This window comes from Lissotriton vulgaris, chromosome 6 (genome assembly GCF_964263255.1).
Source record: "Lissotriton vulgaris chromosome 6, aLisVul1.2, whole genome shotgun sequence".
Lineage (NCBI taxonomy): Eukaryota > Metazoa > Chordata > Amphibia > Caudata > Salamandridae > Lissotriton > Lissotriton vulgaris.
In genome coordinates, this window is record NC_141694.1 from 1,140,442,189 (window position 1) to 1,140,462,589 (window position 20,401).

At 41.6% G+C, this 20,401-nt stretch overlaps 1 protein-coding gene across 1 annotated transcript in view; it reads right to left on the reverse strand.

Annotated features, from left to right (window-relative positions):
• Nucleotides 1–6,448: 6,448 nt before the first annotated feature.
• MRPS5 (mitochondrial ribosomal protein S5) overlaps nt 6,449–20,401 on the reverse strand; it is a 640,608-nt gene continuing 626,655 nt past the window's right edge. Inside the window, exons 10-11 of the mRNA XM_086927225.1 lie at nt 15,287–15,423; nt 6,449–6,912 (exon numbers count right to left, since the gene is read on the reverse strand). Coding sequence (XP_086783351.1) covers nt 6,688–6,912; nt 15,287–15,423 — 362 coding nt within the window. The 3' untranslated portion in view covers nt 6,449–6,687. The remainder of the gene's footprint in view (nt 6,913–15,286; nt 15,424–20,401) is intronic.

The following is a 20,401-nucleotide window of genomic DNA, read 5'->3' on the forward strand; positions in this document are numbered from 1 at the left end:
ACCCAGTCGACCGCATTGCATCTACAATATCCTTCAGCATCCTGCATCCATAGCATCGTTTTTGATGGGGTAGGATTAACGCAGGAAGTATCAGGCCATACAACAAGTATGTGACTTACCAAGGCCAAAGGCACTAAACTTACCAAGGTCCAAGGCCAAATATCTGGGCTCACACTGGTCTTAAGCTTCAGCAATATGAAAGAGGTTTGAATGCAAGTAAGCAACACCTAACGAAGACGAAACGTTATCATTTGGAGCACTTTACAATATCGACAGGTTATTACCTATGTCAGATTGGCAAATAGCCTGGGCCTGCTGTTTGAATTGGATATGGTCGAGTCATATTCCTCATCCTTACTGCTATTGTACATTTTTCGCTTTTGAAAATCCATTGTCATACGAAACAAGTTGACTGAATCATCTGTATTCTATATGACAGTGTGAAAACAATAAAATAAACTACACTCACCACTTTTGTGCTCCGGATTGTTAGAGGAGAAAAAAATAAGGACTATTGTATTCGACTGCTGGCGTAAATATTATATTGGCCACAGTACTACATTTCAATAAGCATATGAGGGCTCAAATATTATTATTATTATATTATTATCTATAGGATACTACAGCAAAGGATAAAAGAGCCTTGAACAGACTGAGGACTGCTCCTTACCTGCAAGGTAACTATTTGAGGACTGCTCCTTACCTGCAAGGTAACTATTTTTGTGGACTTTGCTGGGCCCCCTGACTGGCTCCCTGTCCGATTTGGTCACCGCAATACAACTAGCCACATTTTTTGCTCAAAGTGTTTGAATCAAATTTGTTGAATTTGCCAATGCTCGTTCGCATCAGAGTTTTTTTTAAAAAAAAGTGCATATTTACTGTGGATTGTAAAATCTATAACTCCGGAACTCTCTGATGGATCGTCTTCTTTGTGGTATCTAAAAACACACTATTTTTCACAAATTAGTGACTGATTTTTTTGGTGACTAAATTGTTAAGGTGCTGTTTAAATGACTAACACTTGTTCCTTTGTGTAAGCCTGAGTGCTCATAGCCACAGCTACCCAGGTTGAGCTAAGGTTCAGCAAACAAAGCCTACTGGTCCTAAAGGGGTTGGTGAGTGTATAACAACAGGTGGCACAACAACACCATATAATAACCAACATTGCCTCACAATCTCAAATCATTTCATCTGTTATTTCCCAAAAATTACAGGCGGGAGGTAACTTTATCAAACTCCAACTGCAGACTCCCTGCATTGCTGAGCCCTTTAGAGACATCTCTGTCTTTCAAGCACAATATTCTTCGCTGGCAAAAACCTCTTGTTCAATATTTGTATTCCTGTGAGGGATTTGTCAATTTCCACAGCAACAACTTAACCTCCAGACCATTCTGGATTTGATAATGTTTTCACTTCTTGTATTGGCAAAGTTTTTACAACTGACAAGGCTCCAAATTGTGAATAAGAAGTGTTTTTTAGGTCTCGCCTAGGCAGCACTTGCAAGGTCTCTCCGAGACATGCTATATCTAGGATATGAGAGTGAAAAAAATCATCTATCTTTTTAATTGGTTCCTCTGGCTGTCCTTCCTAAATGCCTGCTTTTCATTGGTTAATATGCTTAGGAGTCCCTCCTTTTGTAACCACCCACGAGGACTGCCCCTTTTACATGTGCTGTTACTATTCATGCTAATTTATGGGACTAGGAGAGCACTCTTTTCTTTTTGTTGGCCTGGTTCTAGGCAGAATCAGTAACCAGTGCTTCCCCTTCACAGCTGATGCTCATTCTGCACACGCTTTGTGCAATGTTTTTTTTGTTTATTTAAACTAATACAGGCTTCATTCAATGTTCATTTTATTTTGTTTTTGGTGCTGTCGTCACTCCTCGCCACTCCCTATCTGTGTTCAAGGTTCCTCCTAGAAATACCGGTGGGCGCAGCTCACAGCTGCTCCTGCTTGATATTTCTTTTCCTGCAATTGTGATAGATAGTCCTGTATTTACATTCTATTTTTTATTTTTAAAGACAATACCAACGCCAAGAATCAAACCTGGATCCCCAGGTCCGAATTCGGCTGTGGAGGTTATGTCACAACCTCTCTCCTGCTTGTATATATTTGCTTTGGCATGGTAAGTTCTCCATTTGTTATATCAGTTATGTGCAGCAGGTGGCGACGTTGTATTACTTGTTTGTTTGTTATTGGAAAGCAACCACAAGTTCCAAAGGGCAAACCAGCCTTCAGGCTGGAGCCGCTGTAAGACACCATTTACAGTTCTCGTGTTATCAGCAGCACTGTTAAGTTAGTTGGTTACAGGAAAATAACGTGTGCATTGCTATTTTCAGGTACCTCATGATTGAACATTCAGGAAAATACACGTATCCGCCTAGCACCGTTTTACCGGTTGCTGCATATTGTTCAATCAGCTGTGAATACTTGGCCATTTAATGGAAAATGCATTATCGAGGGGATACTTCTGTATGTACTGTATACAGAGTCAGGTAGTTGGCCTGGGAATAATATTTCATGTTTTTTACGTTCTCATTATGCATACACATGTTGGCATTCATTTATTTCCAAGTTGTGCATCTGAGATGGCTGTCTAAGAACATTTCAGTCAGGTGATCACTCTACTTACAACACATAATGGGCACTTTGAATAGCCACGCTGTGTTTCAATGTTTTATGACATGTTTTCATTTAACCACCGAAACAATATTCAACAGTGGTCGCACCGCTCATGAGAAGTGAAAATCCCTAATACATGTAATCATTCACTATATTTATAGAAGTCCTTTGTCAGATATTATTGAGCTACAGCTTTTGAAAACGTGTAAATGTTGTTATAAAGACTGATTTGTTTTTATATGATCTCTTTAACCTTTTCGTTTGCCACTCTCGTTAGTAAATTAGTACAGTGCAGGTGTAAAGTTGCAAACACGCATCATTAGTAAATTACTAATAATAAAGCTAAAGAAACAGCCCATATTAATTGTACAAAGATAAAGAGACAATCGTCAACTTTATACCCCATGACATAAAAGACATCGCGTGTGCGGCTTGTCCAAATCCACCCCACGTAATTCTACCACACAGCTCATTTGAACATCTCATAATTCCATACAAAACAATTCAACTATACATAAATCCACCCACAACATTCCATGCCACATAATTACAGTCGTAAAAATTAAAAAACACATATTCCACTTCACTCCAAACCTCATAATCCACATCACATAATAGCACTCCATGCAATTTAATACCACTCCAAACCACATAACTGCACTCAACACAACACAGTTCAGCTCCAAACAATTTACCTACACATAATTCCACTTCAACCTACATAATTACACTCCATGCCACATATTTACACCCAACTCCAAAACACATAATTACACTAGAAAAATACAACTCTACAACATGGCACATAATTCCATTTTACACATTTATACATCACTCCATGCCACATAATTTAACACACCGCCACACAATTCCACAATTCAGACCTAAACAATTCATGACGCAACATAATTACACTGCACATAACAGCACTCAAGACCACATAATTCAACTCCACATAAAGACACTTTACTCCATACCACATAAATACAGTCTATGCCCCATAGCAACACTCCACACCATGCCACATAATACCACTCAACACCACACCACAAAATTAACCTCTACACATTTCCATTCCACGCCACATAATTCAACTCAACACAATAACACAACATACCACATACATCCAATACACACCACAAAATTCCACATAATTTCACACAATCCAACAGCATGCCACATAAGTAATCTCCACTACATACCATTCCACAACACAAAATACCATTCCAAAAAATTACACTTCATGAAACACAATCGCACTCCACATAATTCCAGTACACTCAGTAGCACATAATTACTATCCACTTAATTTCACTGCACACCCTGCCACATTACCCTAATACACAAATCCACTACACACCACACAATTCCACCACACACAATTCTACAACAACTTCAATCCAACCCACATAATTCCACTACGCAACACATACATCCATTCCAAACAAAAGACGCATAGATAAAAGACATTTGTCATTTACCATGTCAATAAGCTCTAACTCTCACAAATGCGAGGCCTAGCATTGGAAATGCTTGTTTTTGTGTGCTAGTAATGGTGTCCCCATCAACAGTATGCAAGTAAGCTTCCATAACGTTTTTCTATTGTGCCATGCCTAAGGGGAGAAGGGTACATGCTACTGTCAAAAATGGAGCAGGACCAGAGATGTCATCCATCATTTTAAGATGCTAATCAGACTGAGATTACTGATATAGCATGATGCTAGTTTCAGTTGAATTATGAATGCCACATGAGTTGATGAGAAAACGTGGAAATACTCAATTGTAGATACGCTTACCAGAATCCCCAGCTTTTTGACCCAAACAGCAAGATCCAAGTACTTCATCCAAGAGTATTTCTGACTAGATTAATGTGGGTTTCTAATACAGTGAATGCATGGTGAAAATTTGCAATAACATATTTGTGAATTACGATATATTTACTTATCCTTAATGGCAATGCTTATAAGCATGCATTGAAAGGTGCGTCACACGTCCTGTTTCGCATAGCAGCATCTTTGTCCTTACAGCTACCTAAGTTCCACATACAAACAGAAGTGCATAGTTGACCCAATCTCTGCCAACTATAATGATACACAATGAAGGCCACACCTTCATGCTATTTTAGAAACTATTGGTGACGATTGTGCATGTGCTGTGGTTGTTGATTGTGTATGTGCATCTAAGTATTGACATCGCCCGGGTATAAGTCCCAGCATTTCACAGTTTCTTGAGGAGATTATAAGTGTTAGAGCACGATTTTACTCTTTCATTTGTAGGGGTGCATTATATTCATGGATAGTTTGCGCCCGCATATAATCCTTTGTGGTGTTAACATTGGGTCATTAGAATGTGTACTGTAATAACGTGAAAAGTGAAGTGGTAGAGATAATTTCAATGTAAACGTGAAGAAATGAATGTTGCAACAACATATGATTAGACAAAACTATTAATGTGTAGCATTCATACATGTAGCTAATGAGTAATTACAAATTGATGTTTCTGTAATGTGTTGACTTAGATGTGCTCAGTAATAATGTTCATTTTATATGCGTACCTTTATGAGGTTATGTGCCATTTCTTATGTTGACCAATTTCTGTGGGCCTAAATTGTATTTTCCCCTGGAAGCTCTCACATGAGCATGTGCATGATGGATTTGTTCTTTCTCACATGTTGCAGGTGGAGAAATTCATCTGTTAGCTAGATTTATGTCTTTGTTTAAGGAGTTGGGCTTAGAGAGGAGAAGATACATTGAACGGTAATACTGATAATAAAGGACTGTTGTACTTTCTCAACGGAGTGAGCCTAGGAATAAAGTTCATCTAGCCAAGGCCTGGGAGCATCGCTGCTGTGTGGAAAGTAACCTACAAGAAGGTGGCTTGCTTGGATGGTGTGATGACGCAATGCATTTTGGAATGTTACTTTTAAGTTCATGTTTTTGAAGTTAAGGACAGTGCCCGGGACTTCTGCCTTGAGAAACGCCCCAGGAGTGCTTTTCTTCTTAACACTGGACCGTGGTGCAGAAGGCGTATTGAGATATATATATGTATATGTATATATATATATATATATATGAAGAGGCTTCTTAGGAAGACTTTATGCGCTAACACCTTTTAAATCTTGCCTTGGGGAAATGCTAAATAGGAATGTCATGTTAATGGTAGTGTAGGGACAGACTAATGCTTTTTACCTAAGGACCTCCAATGAAGGGAATCTAGATGTGGGATCCATCATTTTCTGCATCCTGATTCTGGAACTGGTTATTCTGTGTATGTTGCACTGCCCTAATTTCACTCATAGGTTTGGTTTTGTATTAGTTCCAATGTACTTCTACACCCTCATCCTGAGGTGCTTCTATGTCCATTTGTTCTTGGCTTTGTAATAAATTTACAAAATTGATTCACGCGTCCGATTCTTCTGAGTAATAGTTCATTGTAATTGTAATTGCACTGATTGATTAGCTAACGATTTTCCTCCCCTCAACAATTTTATGTAGAGAAAGAGTTATTGACCAGTTTCCAGAGTAAATCTAGAACGTGGAACCATGCGCCTTCGGTGGCAATGAGGTCATCATCAACATCTCATTTAGTGTGCGCAGTGGGTGGTTCGATCGAAGCCTTGCCATTCCAACTCATAGCCAGTGATTAGTTGCGAAGAATCACTGCAGTGGACGGCAATATGGGCAAATATTGACCAACAGCAGATCATCATGCAGCGACCCCAAGCACTTCTCCCTACAGGTAAGTGCAATTATTGCAATGCTTATATGTGTTTCTATTTTACTGACATTATAAATAAGAGGACTGGCAAACAGACTCTATAAATCAGTTTTAAATGAACAGGCAAATTTAGAATGCATTTATTACATGTGCCAACAAAAGCTGACAAAAGCATTGTTTATTTAATTTACAGACAACAATAAATGTTGATATAAAATAGAGGACCTACTATGTATAAGCACAGGAATTCCAACAAATCAAACACTGCTGTGACATTTGTTGTATGCTGAAAGGCTTTTCCTATTCATCAGGTTTATTTTAATTCTTGTGCAACAATTAGACACCTGTTTACCACACTGTTCTTTTGACATTTGCCCAGACTGAACGCTTCATTCCCTGAGCAGCCTTTACATCATTCCAATCTAGCTTGGTGTCCGGAACTTCATCTTCGGGCTCCCCATCTTTGCGGACCAGTCCAGCAGGTGAGGCTACAACAAGGGGTAAGGGTCCACATTCGTCACGAAATTCTACAACGTGAAGTTGTTTCTTTTCTGCCAGTTCTTGATGAGTTTCCTGTTTGAAACCAGGACGCAAAAAAATGAGTGCCTTGCTCTCATTGCAAATTTTACTAAAAACATTTTTTTTTCAAAGAACCCCTTTTTAGTATTGAGACTCACTGCAAAAATACATTTAGTATACCATTTACAATTATGTAACACAGTGTTAACTAAGTACCAGTCTGGTACGTTATGTGTCTTTGAACTAACCTACCACTTACAACTCACAGCCTGATACAACAGACAGTGCCTAACACCCTCTTATAGTAGATATTTAGACTATAAACCCACAAACACAGGAAGGTAAATAAATGTATCAATGTTATTATTTTGAACACTTTCTAAATATATTCACTGTATAGATATAGGGGCCCTCTGCTCTCGACCAGAAATTACTCTGGGCAGGGCAATAGTACATACTGTAATGGTCCTAGGGCAACTTCATGAATATATTTTCAAACAGACATATACTGGAGAGACAGACACGTGAATTCTAGAAAAGAAAATGTATTCATGATATTTTAAATAATCATTGACATAAGATAACATTGATGCAACCATATACATACCACATACATCTATCTACTCATTCACACTATCTGTCAAGATATGTACAGATTTATAGAACATTTGAGAGTACATAGGTCAGTGATACTTTGGATAAATTCTAATACATATTTGTCACAGCAGTGCCAATAATTGTCTCAGAAATGTTACATAATGTGATCCTGTGAAGCACGTGCCTGTACATATAACCCGGCACTGGGAGTTTTGACCATATAAAGACTTTGGATTGTCCAAGATATAGGCATGTTGTTGCCAAAATGTACGTAGAGAACCCACTAGGGAACTGCAGCCTCTTAATGACAGTTGGGAGTTAGGAATAGGACAGTTGGAGATCAGATTGTGGTGACGTGCCCTAGGAATTATTTCTAGAAGACACTTGAATAAAGACTGTTGAAAATATTCATTGGTTCAGTATGCCTTTCCACCGTGGAGGATCTGTGCCTCACCACCTTCATCATTGCTACAACAGCCAGGTAGAATACGATGTAGTGGTGAAAGATGACTGGAAAACAATACACTTCAGTGTGGAGAGATAGTTCTACAGGAGCAAGCTGAGAGTAAGAATGGGCTAATAGACTATGCATGCGTCAATGTGCTCAGTGTGAAAATGTTGTCCGATTCAGGTGCATCATTTTCACTTGTGCGTAGTGTGTTTTACAAGCAACATCTAAAAGCCAAGGTCAATTTATACAAACCAGATATTAAACTTGGACATTTGGAATGCAAAGATGGCATCACAGCAAGAAAGTTTTAGGTATTTCTCCAAGAGTGACAGCATTACCAGCTAGGTTCACCAAAGAGACACTGGTTTGATGTTTTTACAGGACAGTATGCCTCCTTTCTTTGGGGAAATATAGCAGCAGTGCCTGTTAATTCTGTTCAAGAGAAAGAACAAAGAGAATTTGTTTCTAAAATACATAACTATTTTGCAGATGTATTTTGTGACAAACTAGGATGGTCGTCAGATTATTCCCACAAAATAGTGTTGTAAGAGATTGCCATTCCAGTTGCCTCTATAGTATGAGGAATTCCCCCTGCTCCGAGGCAAGGAATGGTGGAGGAATTTGAGAGGCTAAATAAGGAAAGGATCATTGAGAAAGTGAAGGCCACTGAGTGGATTGCTCCAGTTGTTTTGGCAATCAAAGCATCTTGGTAGGTAAGGGTATGTTTGGCTACCTGAACACAACCAAGAGTGTGAGAGGTAATCCGGCCTTTACATACCCTCCCTTCAAAGGTAACTAAACACCCACAAAGAATGCAAAAGGCTAGGAGATATATACTGTTTAGGTATATTTTTCCATTAAGTTTTTTTTTTTTTAAATATGTCTCCCACAGGTACCGCCAGTGAATCCTTTGCCCTCTAGTGTTCCATGGGATTACTGGATGGTTTCGTATACACTATGTTAATATGATTTATGTTTGTTTGTTGGAGCATACTGAGCAACAGCATCATTAGGTCCTCGAGAAAGCTCCAACGCCCTTTGGGTCACAGGCTGAAATATGTTGACCTCTGTGGCACATAGGCAGGTTTAATACTCCCGCTGCGCCATGCTGTTTTTAACACTAGCCCAGGGTCACCCTATTAAAGTTTTTTGCCAACCCTGTAGTTCGTTTTAAATCACTTTTGTTCACCTGCTCAGTTGCCCTCATCACCCCTGGCTCCACATTTGTGTATTTAGAATATACTTCTCTTAGTACGCAAACATCCCTGAGCTCCTCCGTCTCAGTGAGGAGTTGTAGCCTGTATCCTGACTAGGCTTCACAGACGAGGTTTCCCAATGATGAAGCATGCCACCGTTCGATGGGAGAGGGAAACCATCCCATAGAAGGGATGCCCTAGGTTTGGTGGTTTAATGTACAACTTGGCAGTTGATACCTGTAGACCCAAGGATTCCTTTCTGTGTTTTGGTTAAATTGTTTTAGTCAGAAATGGAAAACTTTGCCTCAAAGAAGCATCAAGCATAAAAGTGTTCTCTTTAAAACCCAGAGACCAATGGTTTGGTGAAAAGGTTTAATAGGGTTCTATATATTTAGATTGCCAGCCTACATGGTAAGGACTGGAGGGAGGACATTTTGTTAAGGGTGGAAGTGTGTCGCTTGACTCCACATTCTGTAACTGGCAGAGTGTCCTTTGAAACTTTCAGAGGTAGAAAACCTAATTCTCTGATTTGTCATCATTGGATGAACGCCCTAAATACTGGCTCTTCCGATGTCTGTCTTGACTGGCGAGCTAAACAGCAGGAAATGATAAGTGAAAGGAGCAAACTTTTTGATAGTCGACATTCTGTACGCTATGCTGTTGGTAACATAGTGACGGCAAAAAATCTACAAGGACTTATTAATTTGTCAAAATTTCCCCCACCTGAAAGTAGTTAAATTGTCTCGGAATGCTGTGAACCTGGAAGACAGTCACGTCTGGAATTTAGGGAGGGGGACTGTGGTGGATCGTGATGCTTATGAAACCTTGAGGATAAAAATCTTAACACAGAAAGTAAGGGTTTGGTAAGAAGAAGAGAAGGTGGCAACCACCATTTATGTATGTAATATTTGAATCTTTTAATTCAGAGTAACATTTTAGTTGTAAACATTGTCATAAGATATATCTGTTCTACCTTGTGTTATATAACGTGGGAGGTGTGTGGTATCTCAATTGCATCGAACAAATGATCTTGTTGGAATATGGACAGGCCAGTGCTTAATTTGTGCCGGTGCTTAGCACCAGCACTTATTTGACAGGACCGGGGCTATTGAAATATGCTCCGGTATGCGATGAACCTAGAAACTATTCCTAATCAATTTACCTACCTGTTCTGCTTAGGCTGCATGTCTGCCGTGGATGTCTAGAGAGTGGCACCTCATCCAGGCACAATTTGCTAGTGCCTGCACTGCCACACGTGGTGAAATCAGCCGCTCGAGCGGAGATTGTTTATTGTCAGAGATTGCTCTTCTTTCCGGCTCAGAACATCTAGTGAGCAAGATCGTTATCAGCCTGACGTCACCGGGCCCAGTCAGGCTGTGTTACACGTCGGCGCGTGGGGGACGTCACATTCTGCATGGCGTGCTAGTGTGGGAGGCAGGAGGTTGAATTTGCACGCCCCCAAACCAATCATAATCATGGTGCTCGCAGCTGCAGCTGCTGGCAGGACAATTTTAACGGACTATCACTGCGGAAATCACACAAATACAGGTTTGCCATTAACATTTGCTTTTTCGCTCACCTACACACTCATTCATAACAACTATACACACCTCCAAAAACACACACGAAAGCTGCCAAACACACAGTTTTACTCACACGCTGTTAAAACGAACAAACACACACAATCACATTTTCAGACCCACCGAAAGCATGGAACACGCCCAACAAACACACACACATGGTCACATACGTACACCTACTACGAGAAACATATTCACTGCATTTTGCCTTCTACAGTTTCGTGTGTGGGCTATTTATGCGAGTGTGTGACAAGCCTAGGAGATAAAATGGCCAGTCTCCTACCAACCTGTTATACTTTCTTTTGAGACTTTCGTGCTGTAAATAAAGTCACGTTAATTCATGTTCGTAGGAACTCTCAGTGTACAACACTATCTCATCTGAGCATGTCTACATAGGGCTGGCGGTCTGAAAGTGGGTCGGGCTTATGTTTCGAAGTCAGCTCTGCAGCCTTTTTTCGCCAGTGGGGCATGCTATCTATTGTGCAGTCAGTTTCAGAGTTTTGTCTGACCACAGGGCGATGTTTATATTCTTCATCAGGCTAGCCCTGGGTGTTCGTCATTTATATCCTAACCCCAGAGCTTGTTTATATGGAGAGTGACAGGCCCTCAAAGCCTCAGAAAACGGACGAGACCAGAACGGTAAGGCATCTGGACACAGACAGCATAGCTGCCAAGGTTTCAGATTGCTCTGTGTGACATTTCCATAATTTTTGATATTATGTGTTTCCCTCATCTTCATTACTTGATTTTGCTCGCAAAAATGTATCGCTCATATATGTGGAAATGTCACTCATAATTACACAGAAATTATGAAAATGTCACACATAGCAATCTGAAATCTTTGGGGCTATGGGCACCGGCCCGGGCCGCATCGTGCTGTCAGCTGTGCTGCACCCTGCCAAATTCAGTTATTAATGCAGCCGACGGTGAAGGAGTCAGTGACCCTGTTTGCAACAGCCGCCAGAAGTGAGGACAGTTTGTTACTGGAGGACGGATCCCGGATACCGGTGGAGAAGTGTGGCTCACTGGTTAGAGCAGGCAGACCCTGAAGCAGAGGTCAGACCCAGGACCAGGGTTCAATTCCCGACGCGGCAGGGTCTTGAGCTCAAATGTCCACGGACTTGATAATTCTCGCTTCGGTGCCTGACCTAATCATGGGTTCAAACTCTGCAACTCTGGGCATTAAGCTTGCTTAATCTCCACAACGGCCCCCCGCGGCGGGATGCCTGGCTTTCACCTTGGGGATGCCCTGTAGGGGCTATCTCACAGGGAAAAGCCAGGACGGGTTCCCAAGGCAAGCGCGGAGATACCCCTTCGGGGGTCGATTCAGGCGCTATATAAGAAACATAATAATAAATAATAATAATAATCCCATCTCAACGTCATGATGATAATGTAGAATGGGAAGTACTGCACCTGGACTGTCAGCTGTTTGTTTTCTGAGTGCTAATTGTTAACACAGTTGACTTCCTGCCAGCTTAATGCAGTCGTGGACTTACGCTGCTTACTTTGAGACGTAGTTTGAGCAAGGAAAGATTAGTCTTCTCTAGACAGTCCCCACTCCATCTATCGGATTACAAACTGCTGAAATCAGATGGCTTTGCATTTTATTGGCCGACGATACGCACGGTGGTCCGAAGCCATGTTTGAATGGGAGTCTATTTTACACATCCAAACGGGGAAGGGGCACGAGGTCGTCATGTTGGTAGTTCTATAAGATGTGGCCCACAGAGATACAAACACCTGGATTTTCGTGGTAAGCCTCAAAGTGTGCGATAACCCTATTGTCTCGCAGGTTTCTGCATCATTGACCCTGAATAATTAACATTGTGGGTGACATGACGTCAAAAGATTGTCTTTAAAACTAAGAAAGAAAAGGCAGTGCAATTTGTGTTTGTTTGAACTGCCAAGTGTTAAGAGTAAAACAGTGCTATGTTTTGCGCTGGTGTTTCTCAGCATTATTTTTGACCTTATTGCATTAACTCAGTCACAGGCATAATCGGTTGCTAATGCAATAAGGTCAAAAATAATGCTGAGAAACACCAGCCCAAAACATAGCACTGCTTTACTCTTAACACTTGGTAGTTCAAACAAACACAAACTGCACTGCCAGTCTTTCTTAGTTTTAAAGACAATCTTTTGCAGTCATGTCACTATTTTATCGGATCGCTCATGAAGAAACCACCACCCACAATGTTATTATTCAGGGTCAATGATGCAGAAACTTGTGTCAGACAAAACACTGAGCCTCCCTGCTGCATTGAACTTAACACTCACCCTTAAAACTTATACAAATGATGGGAGAAGGCTTGAGTTTTAGGAAGGATAGAACAAGGACATTATAAGGATTTTGTTATCCCCGGGCCAAACGTATTTTGGGGGATACTGTTCAGAAAAGGTTTGAGTTTGATCCAGTTTCAGCTCTTTCGTGCCCTCCTTGGCCATGTCACTTATAGTGCACAGATATACTCTCCAAATTATAAATGTGTTTTCATCAAATATTCAGGGATAGTGAAGTGTGTTTTCAATATTGTAGTACAGCAGCTGACTAAAAGTATTGTAAATAATCTCTGTGACCATTTCCTGTTTTGAATATATGAGGTCTTGTTTCTATCTAAAAGAAGCTTTATGAATGTTACATGGTGGGTATGATCAAAGTCCCACAGGGCCAAGGACTGTGTGATTAATTCTTCTGGTAAAGGTCTTGTGGTAAGACACATATGTGGGAAAAGCTGACAAATGCCAGTGTGATAAAGTTCCTAGTGGAAGGATTCAGTTTTGTACGTGTGGTAAAGAGTCTGACGTGTGGCAAATGTCTGTGTGGTAGTAAGTCACTAGGTTAACATGATTTTGCATTGTGATTGTGTGTACAGTGTATTAAAAATGTATTGTGTGAATGGTGGTTCCTTCCATGTGATATCTGTTCATTTGGATAAAAGATCTCCCTTGTGCTGCAGGGTACCACTGGGTAAAAGTGTGTTTAAAGTGTTAAGGGACTGCATTGAGAGCAAGGATATCTGGTGTATGCACAAAAGTGCATACTTGTATATCTCCGTGCTGTTACCTGTTGCACCCTATCCTGATCTGACCTTTCTGTCTTGCTTTGTGTTTTAGTTTTCATCTCTGAGGTGCTTATCTGAAGAGCCAGGTCTTCAGCTTCTTGTGGAACTCGAGAAGTGAAGTGGTGGCTCTGATGTGTTAGACTTGTGGATGTGGGTGGAGCCAATAAAGGAAGTGGGTAGGGCCAATGAAGGAAGTGTGAGGTGCCAGGGAATTGGGTGTGTCCTCCCCCCAAACATTTGAGCACCTGCACTTCATGTTTTACAAATTAAGCACTTGGACAGGCTGTGTGTTCTGAGAACACTGGGAGCTGAGAATTCGACAACTGGCGATCAGGTTGCTGTGCGGTGGTTGAGGAGTGATTTCTGGAAAATACTTGAATAAAGGCTGTTGGAAATATCCATTGGTTCCGTTTTTTCCTTCACAGAGATCCTGTGTCCACATGTACAATGCAGACCAGATTTTCAGAAAACGTCTAGAGCAACAGTTGAAATAACTGGAGAATGTGCAAGGAAGAGTTGTGGTTGATGTGACATACATCTTTCTTCATAACAACAAATTCTATTCGAGTACAGTCAACTGCAGAATCCGTTATCTAAGTAATACGTTTTCTACTCACGATTTCAAAACATGTATTTTTTTTTATAATACTCTTCCTTTTTGGCAAAATGCTCAAACTACCATAAAACAAATGCCCCAGTCAGCAAATTTAAGACTAGTGACTGATGAGTTAACGACCCTCTAATTTTCTCTTCCAACCGTGTGCGGATGTATTGAAAATCCGTTGCTTGTGTGTCACATGGGACTCTGAAGGAAACAGTCAGCAGTTTCAGCCGTCCATCAAATGCGCATGCCATGATGATCACAATGTTCAATAATGATAGACAATTGTAAGCCTCTGCGAGGGTTGGGAAAGAAAAAACATGAAATCCACTATTTCGATCCACACTTGAAGCACAGCAATTGTCTTGCCCTGAATTCTCAAACTGCTGTAATGAAAGACCTGTGGTGCAAAAATGACTGTCTCCAATCATAGTGTACAGCAGAGCCAGTGCTGGCTTAAAAACATGCACCAAGACTGAACACACCGGCAAAGTAAGCAGCAAAGAGCACATCAAACATGAAACATATCAGAAAACATCTCAATATAAATCTACGAACTTACCTGGACAAAACTAAAAGCTGTTCACGTCTGCTACAACGCCTAGAATGATGCAGGGCATAGACCAGGGGTCTCCAACCCGGTCCTGGAGGGCCGGATCCATGCCAGATTTTTAAAATTACTACATCTAGCTCAATGGGGATATCAAAAAAAATGTGGCATGGATCCAGCCCTCCGGGACCGGTTTGGAGACCCCTGGCATAGACTAATTCATTTTGCGAGTGCTGCACGTACTCTTTTCTGCTTCACCCTTCATTAATTAAAGTGCCTCTACATCGAAGCATCCCAAGTCTTGTCATGCTCATCTAGAATTAGTTTCGCATGCCTAATCAAAATTGTTTACATGCAATGTTGTCCAATGTTTTAACTAAAAAATAAATACCTGCGTGGTTAATCCAAGAAAAAGCGCTCTGGTGAGGTTGAGCATGTTGATTGATCCAGAAACCTTCGCATACATATCGGTAATGCCGATCAACTTGCAGATAGTAATAATGGCTCGGTGGCAATGAAGACCATAACCTGAAAAAGAGAAAGCGGTTCATCTAAAAGTTATCAAGACAACTTGGAAAGCAAACAGTCTTAAAAAAAGAGAACCCGTATGGGTCTGACAGGTACAGTTTATTATATAGGCACACGAAAGTTTACAGTGCTCTCTCCTTAGAAAACCTAGCTTAAAATAGTTACTAATGGCCATTTGTTACTCAAAACTAATTTATAAATGGAACATTTAAAATTGTATTTAGAATTTAAGCAAAAGTTATGTTTTACTAACAAGGAACATACGTGCGAGTTTTTTTCTGTGCTTTACAATTGATTAATCTTTTTAACACCTAACCAGGAGTCAGACGCAAATATTTTGGATCAAGTATTTCTACTGATCTATGTATCTCATAATTATTCTCTTCGCCTGGGGCATAGCCATATATCCAAAATGTATATATACACGCGAGTATGCAAGGTACACGTTTGTAGCTGGCATAATGCTCAACCTACATCCTAGGGTGGTTTACAGTGGTCATTGCAGAAATGAGAGGCAGGGTATACAGCATCAAAGATTGGGAATAAGGTGGAGTGAAGAGTGCGGGGGTGAGTGTCGGAGGGAGGGCTAGGCAGAGAAGGGAGTGGCAGAGCAGCAAGAGGCAGAGAGGTTGGGCAATGTCAATGTACCCTGATTAGAGCATAACGTAACATTTTGCATTTATAGAGCATGTGTTAACCACAGAACACGATTTTGTCATTTACTAACTAGTTGTTTATTGTTATCTAACGCCGTTATACTCATCTTAAAGAACTCAGACTCACCGTTCCAGGTAATAACTTATTTATGGGGACAAGTAAAAGTTACGGTAGTATATCTTTTTTAAGTCATAGTCAACCACAATTAGTAATGCCTGGAAAAGATACATGACTCTGGGCAATACACTGCTTTTAAAGGAATAGCCCCCTCCACCAAGAAAGAACGTTTCGGTTCCATCTCACTAGGTCAAGCCTTGTAATTATGAGTAATCGAAGAAAGTAGACTTTGCACAGGTCATATATTCACGTGGTCATTTTAATTCTCAAATATGTAATCAAGTCGGCAGTCGAATTAAAAGGGGTAGTGGCCTGAAATCACTGAAAACTATCACGGCAAAGGCCACATAAATAACCTCCGATGTGCCCAAATTAATCTCACACTTCGCTATTTGTTCAAAGTGATGTCATTTTCTGCATAAGGAAAGAAAGCGAAGATTTCAGATCACTCAATATCAATAGAATACCGCGAGTAAAAAAATACAATTTATGCTTTTCCCAACCAAAGCTTACCCCCCCCCCAATCTTAGGAACGACACTTGCGTTTATTCTCATTGGGGCTTCGAAACGTAATGCTAAATGGAGGGGAGGCGAAATTAAACCCTGTTCCATTCTCCAGTGAAGATTTTATGGGAAGGAGGACCCAAAGCCAATCAGATTCATTCTGGCAAATAAGCCAGCATAATTTACCAAGCTCCACCTGATAACATCATGGAAAGAGCATACTCGGTGCAGAACCTTCTAAAAGAAAATCAAATCCATTCTATCAGGGGCTTTCTAGATAGCCATGGGCTCCAAGCACACCAGGGTCTCAACCATACCTATTTTGTCTACAGGGACACCCAGGGAAACATATTCATAATAACAGCACAATTGACAGACTTTCTGTAAACCCCTGACTAGTAAGGTCTTCGAAGTTGAAAGGAGCTATCCAATGTCAGCCCTCTCATTTTGTACAAGCAACGGACGCACCAACAGCATCCCAGGCATGTTATCCAACCAGTAGGACTTTTGTTTAAGGCACAATAACACCATTTCCGCCTGATTTTCTGTAGCCATATAGTGCAGCGAGCCATGGTAATATGCAAATTGTTTTTTCAAAGAACCTGATTTTCCATTCAATCTCCAGCTTTCTACGTTCTGTCTCTAGTTTATGGTAACCAACCTGTGGATACAATGTAAAGAAGTGCTATGATCATACCTCAGAGAACGGTTTTAAAAGTGTCCCAAAAAGTGGACCGAAGTCCTCAGATCCTCTGATAAGTGCAAAATAATCGGCAATTACGGTGAAAATCTTTTCCCTAAATTAAAAAATTAATTGTGGGTTTGTAATGCGCTAGAATAGACTCCCGAAGAAGTGTCTCTGCGCAGTAGACCACTGGGGAACCCGTCCTGGCTTTCCCTGTGAGATGGTCCCTACTGGGTATCTCCAAGGTGAAACCAGGCATCCCCGGCGGTGGGGGGCCGTTGTGGAGATGAGGCAAGCTAATGCCCAGAGTTGCCGAGTGTGATCCCTGGTTAGAGTAGGCACCGAGGTGAGAATTATCGAGTCCGCTGACCCTGGTCCACGACCCTGCCGCTTCGGGAATTGAACCCTGGTCCCGGGCCGTCCTCTGCTCCCGGGTCTGCCGCCTCTAACCAGTGAGCCACACCACACCTAAACACTGGATCTTGGTAAAGGCTTGGCTGTAACTCTTTTTCTTGCCAAGTGAGGGAGCCATCAGCTGATGAAGCTGACATCATGATATTGGGAGAGAACATTATCAGGCACGGATGCGTTAGCCACCAAAGATCAAAGGACTGCTCAAAAAGATATAGTCAACTGTTCAGTTGAACTGTCACGCAAAAAGAATCAACGTCTCGAATGTCAGATATCCAAGTTTCACAGAGCTTTTGGAATCCACCTTTGATAATGAAGTATATCCCCTGGACTTATCAAGATTCCCATCCCAAACCAGATTAAAGTCACCTTCAAGCTCCTTACCCACGCACACAAAGCACTCCACAACACCGGACCAGCCTACCTGAACAGCAGACTCAGTTTCCTCACCCCCACCCGCCAGCTCCGCTCCGCCAGCCTCGCCCTCGACGCTGTCCCCTGCATCCAACGAACGACCTCCGGAGGCAGATCCTTCTCCTACCTCCCCGCCAAGACCTGGAACACCCTCCCTACCCACATACGGCAGACCCCAGACCTACTTGCCCTCAGAAGACTCCTCAAAACCTGGCTCTTCAAGCAGTAGCAGCACCTCCCCCCTCACCTCAGTGCCTTGGGACCCTCACGGGTAAGTAGTGCGCTTTACAAGTACTCTGATTGATTGATTGATACTACAGCCATCAAAGTGGACATGGTCCAGAAGAATGTGGCAGCAATTCTTCGTGGCTGGTGTTGGGGACTATGGAGTGGGATAACATTTCTACATCAACATTAATGCCACATGATCCCTGACAAACCTACACTCCTCAACTTGACAACTGACATCGAGAGGTGGGAATTCTTATAGAAAAAGTTGGCCACTGCATTGCGCTCAAGAAGAAGAATAGAAGGAGGAGTAATCAGTGTTGTGTATCTTGCATGAGAGGTGTACTTCCTGGAGACATAGGACAACTACCTTCAGATCTATGAGGTGGTTCTAGATCTTCACCCTCTTGCCCACTGGAGTAACAATAACCCCCGGGGTGCGGGCGGGGGCCCAAGCTGCAGGGGGCTTCTCTGGCACTGTTCATGGGCGGCTGACCCCAGAGCTCCTGCCTGGGTCAGAGCATGGGAGGGTCTCCTCCATGATCTTTGAGCGAGGCTCTCAAGTTTCGTTACGCCACTGCACATGCCCAGGGAGTCCAACCCTTGATGTTCAATATGACTGTCTCAACCATGACCTCCAATTGGACCTGAAGATCTGTGCAGTAGAAACTACTGCAGGAGTATGTCAAAAGCTGCCAGCACTAATTAAACATATCCGTCAATGTAAAAAAAAGAACCATATGAAGTAAATCCAATCCATAACCCACACACTCAAAATGAAAAGTTGGCCGCTGGAAAGCGTTGCATCAGAGTAAATTCCTCAGAGGTCATTGTAAAGAGCAGCTAGTTGGTGCATGCGCAACCTCAATTAATTAAGCATTTTATAACCTGCTGTCAAGGCCAATAATGGTAGTAAAAGGCCCTGACCTCGGACTAAGGGGTATATGGAGGGTGAGGGCCTTTAACAACAACTAGTGGGTCAGGCACAGGGGCTATAGAACTGCTAGAACATTCCACCCACTGGGGGTAGAATGGCTAAACAAAGGGAGTAACAGAAATCTAAACACTGGACTGTTGTGGAGCAGCAGGCCGGCACCAGCCATTATTGGCCCTGAGCCATTCCATTGTCTTCAATGGATCTCCCATGATTCGGATATTCGAAAATTGGGTATATAATGACTTAAAGAAAACAACCTGCTGAAGTCACGATGTTTACGTTTATAAGGGGAGTATCCACTGTATATTATATTGCTTCTCTTATATGGAGGAGCTGGCTGCAGCGTTAGGGACCTAATGATAAGACTCAATCAAAGAGCATGCATCGCATCAAAGGTGTAAGAGTTTATTATTATATTGTCTCAATATCACTCAGGAGCCAGCAACACCTATCATTAACTACCTTAAGGTAATTCACTTAAAATGTGGTCTCTCTCATCTATATACCTCTAGCAGCTTACAAAAAAACACTATCAAATAGGGTAAAATAAGCCTTTCAAACTAACCTAAGCATAGAGTGTGTTTGATAAAAAAAGTCATTAAAAGAAGTTGATCACAAAGCAGTGAATTTAGGACATGTTGAACAGATCCGCAAGGCCTGCAGGTTGCAAGGTGCTCTCTGGTAGGGTAATGGGTGTGGCGATCCATGTGTATTTTGCAGTTTACAGGTACCAATACCAGTAAGATAGTTTGATTGGTTAATGAAACTGCAGCATATCTCAGTGAAGCATGGAAGCTGCATTTTCCACTGACCACAATATTCCTAACAGGGTGAACACACCTGATGCAGATGCCTCTTGAAAGCTGGAAGACCACACTTTACTATGGTAGACAATGTGCTCACATTGTTAATGTGCCTCCTGCACGATCTCTCTTGCTTTCCAGATGACATACTATCTCTGTGGGATAGGTTTGAGTTTTGAAGCAGGGTGGGTGTAGTTTTGGGGGGAGGAGTATGAGCGTGCA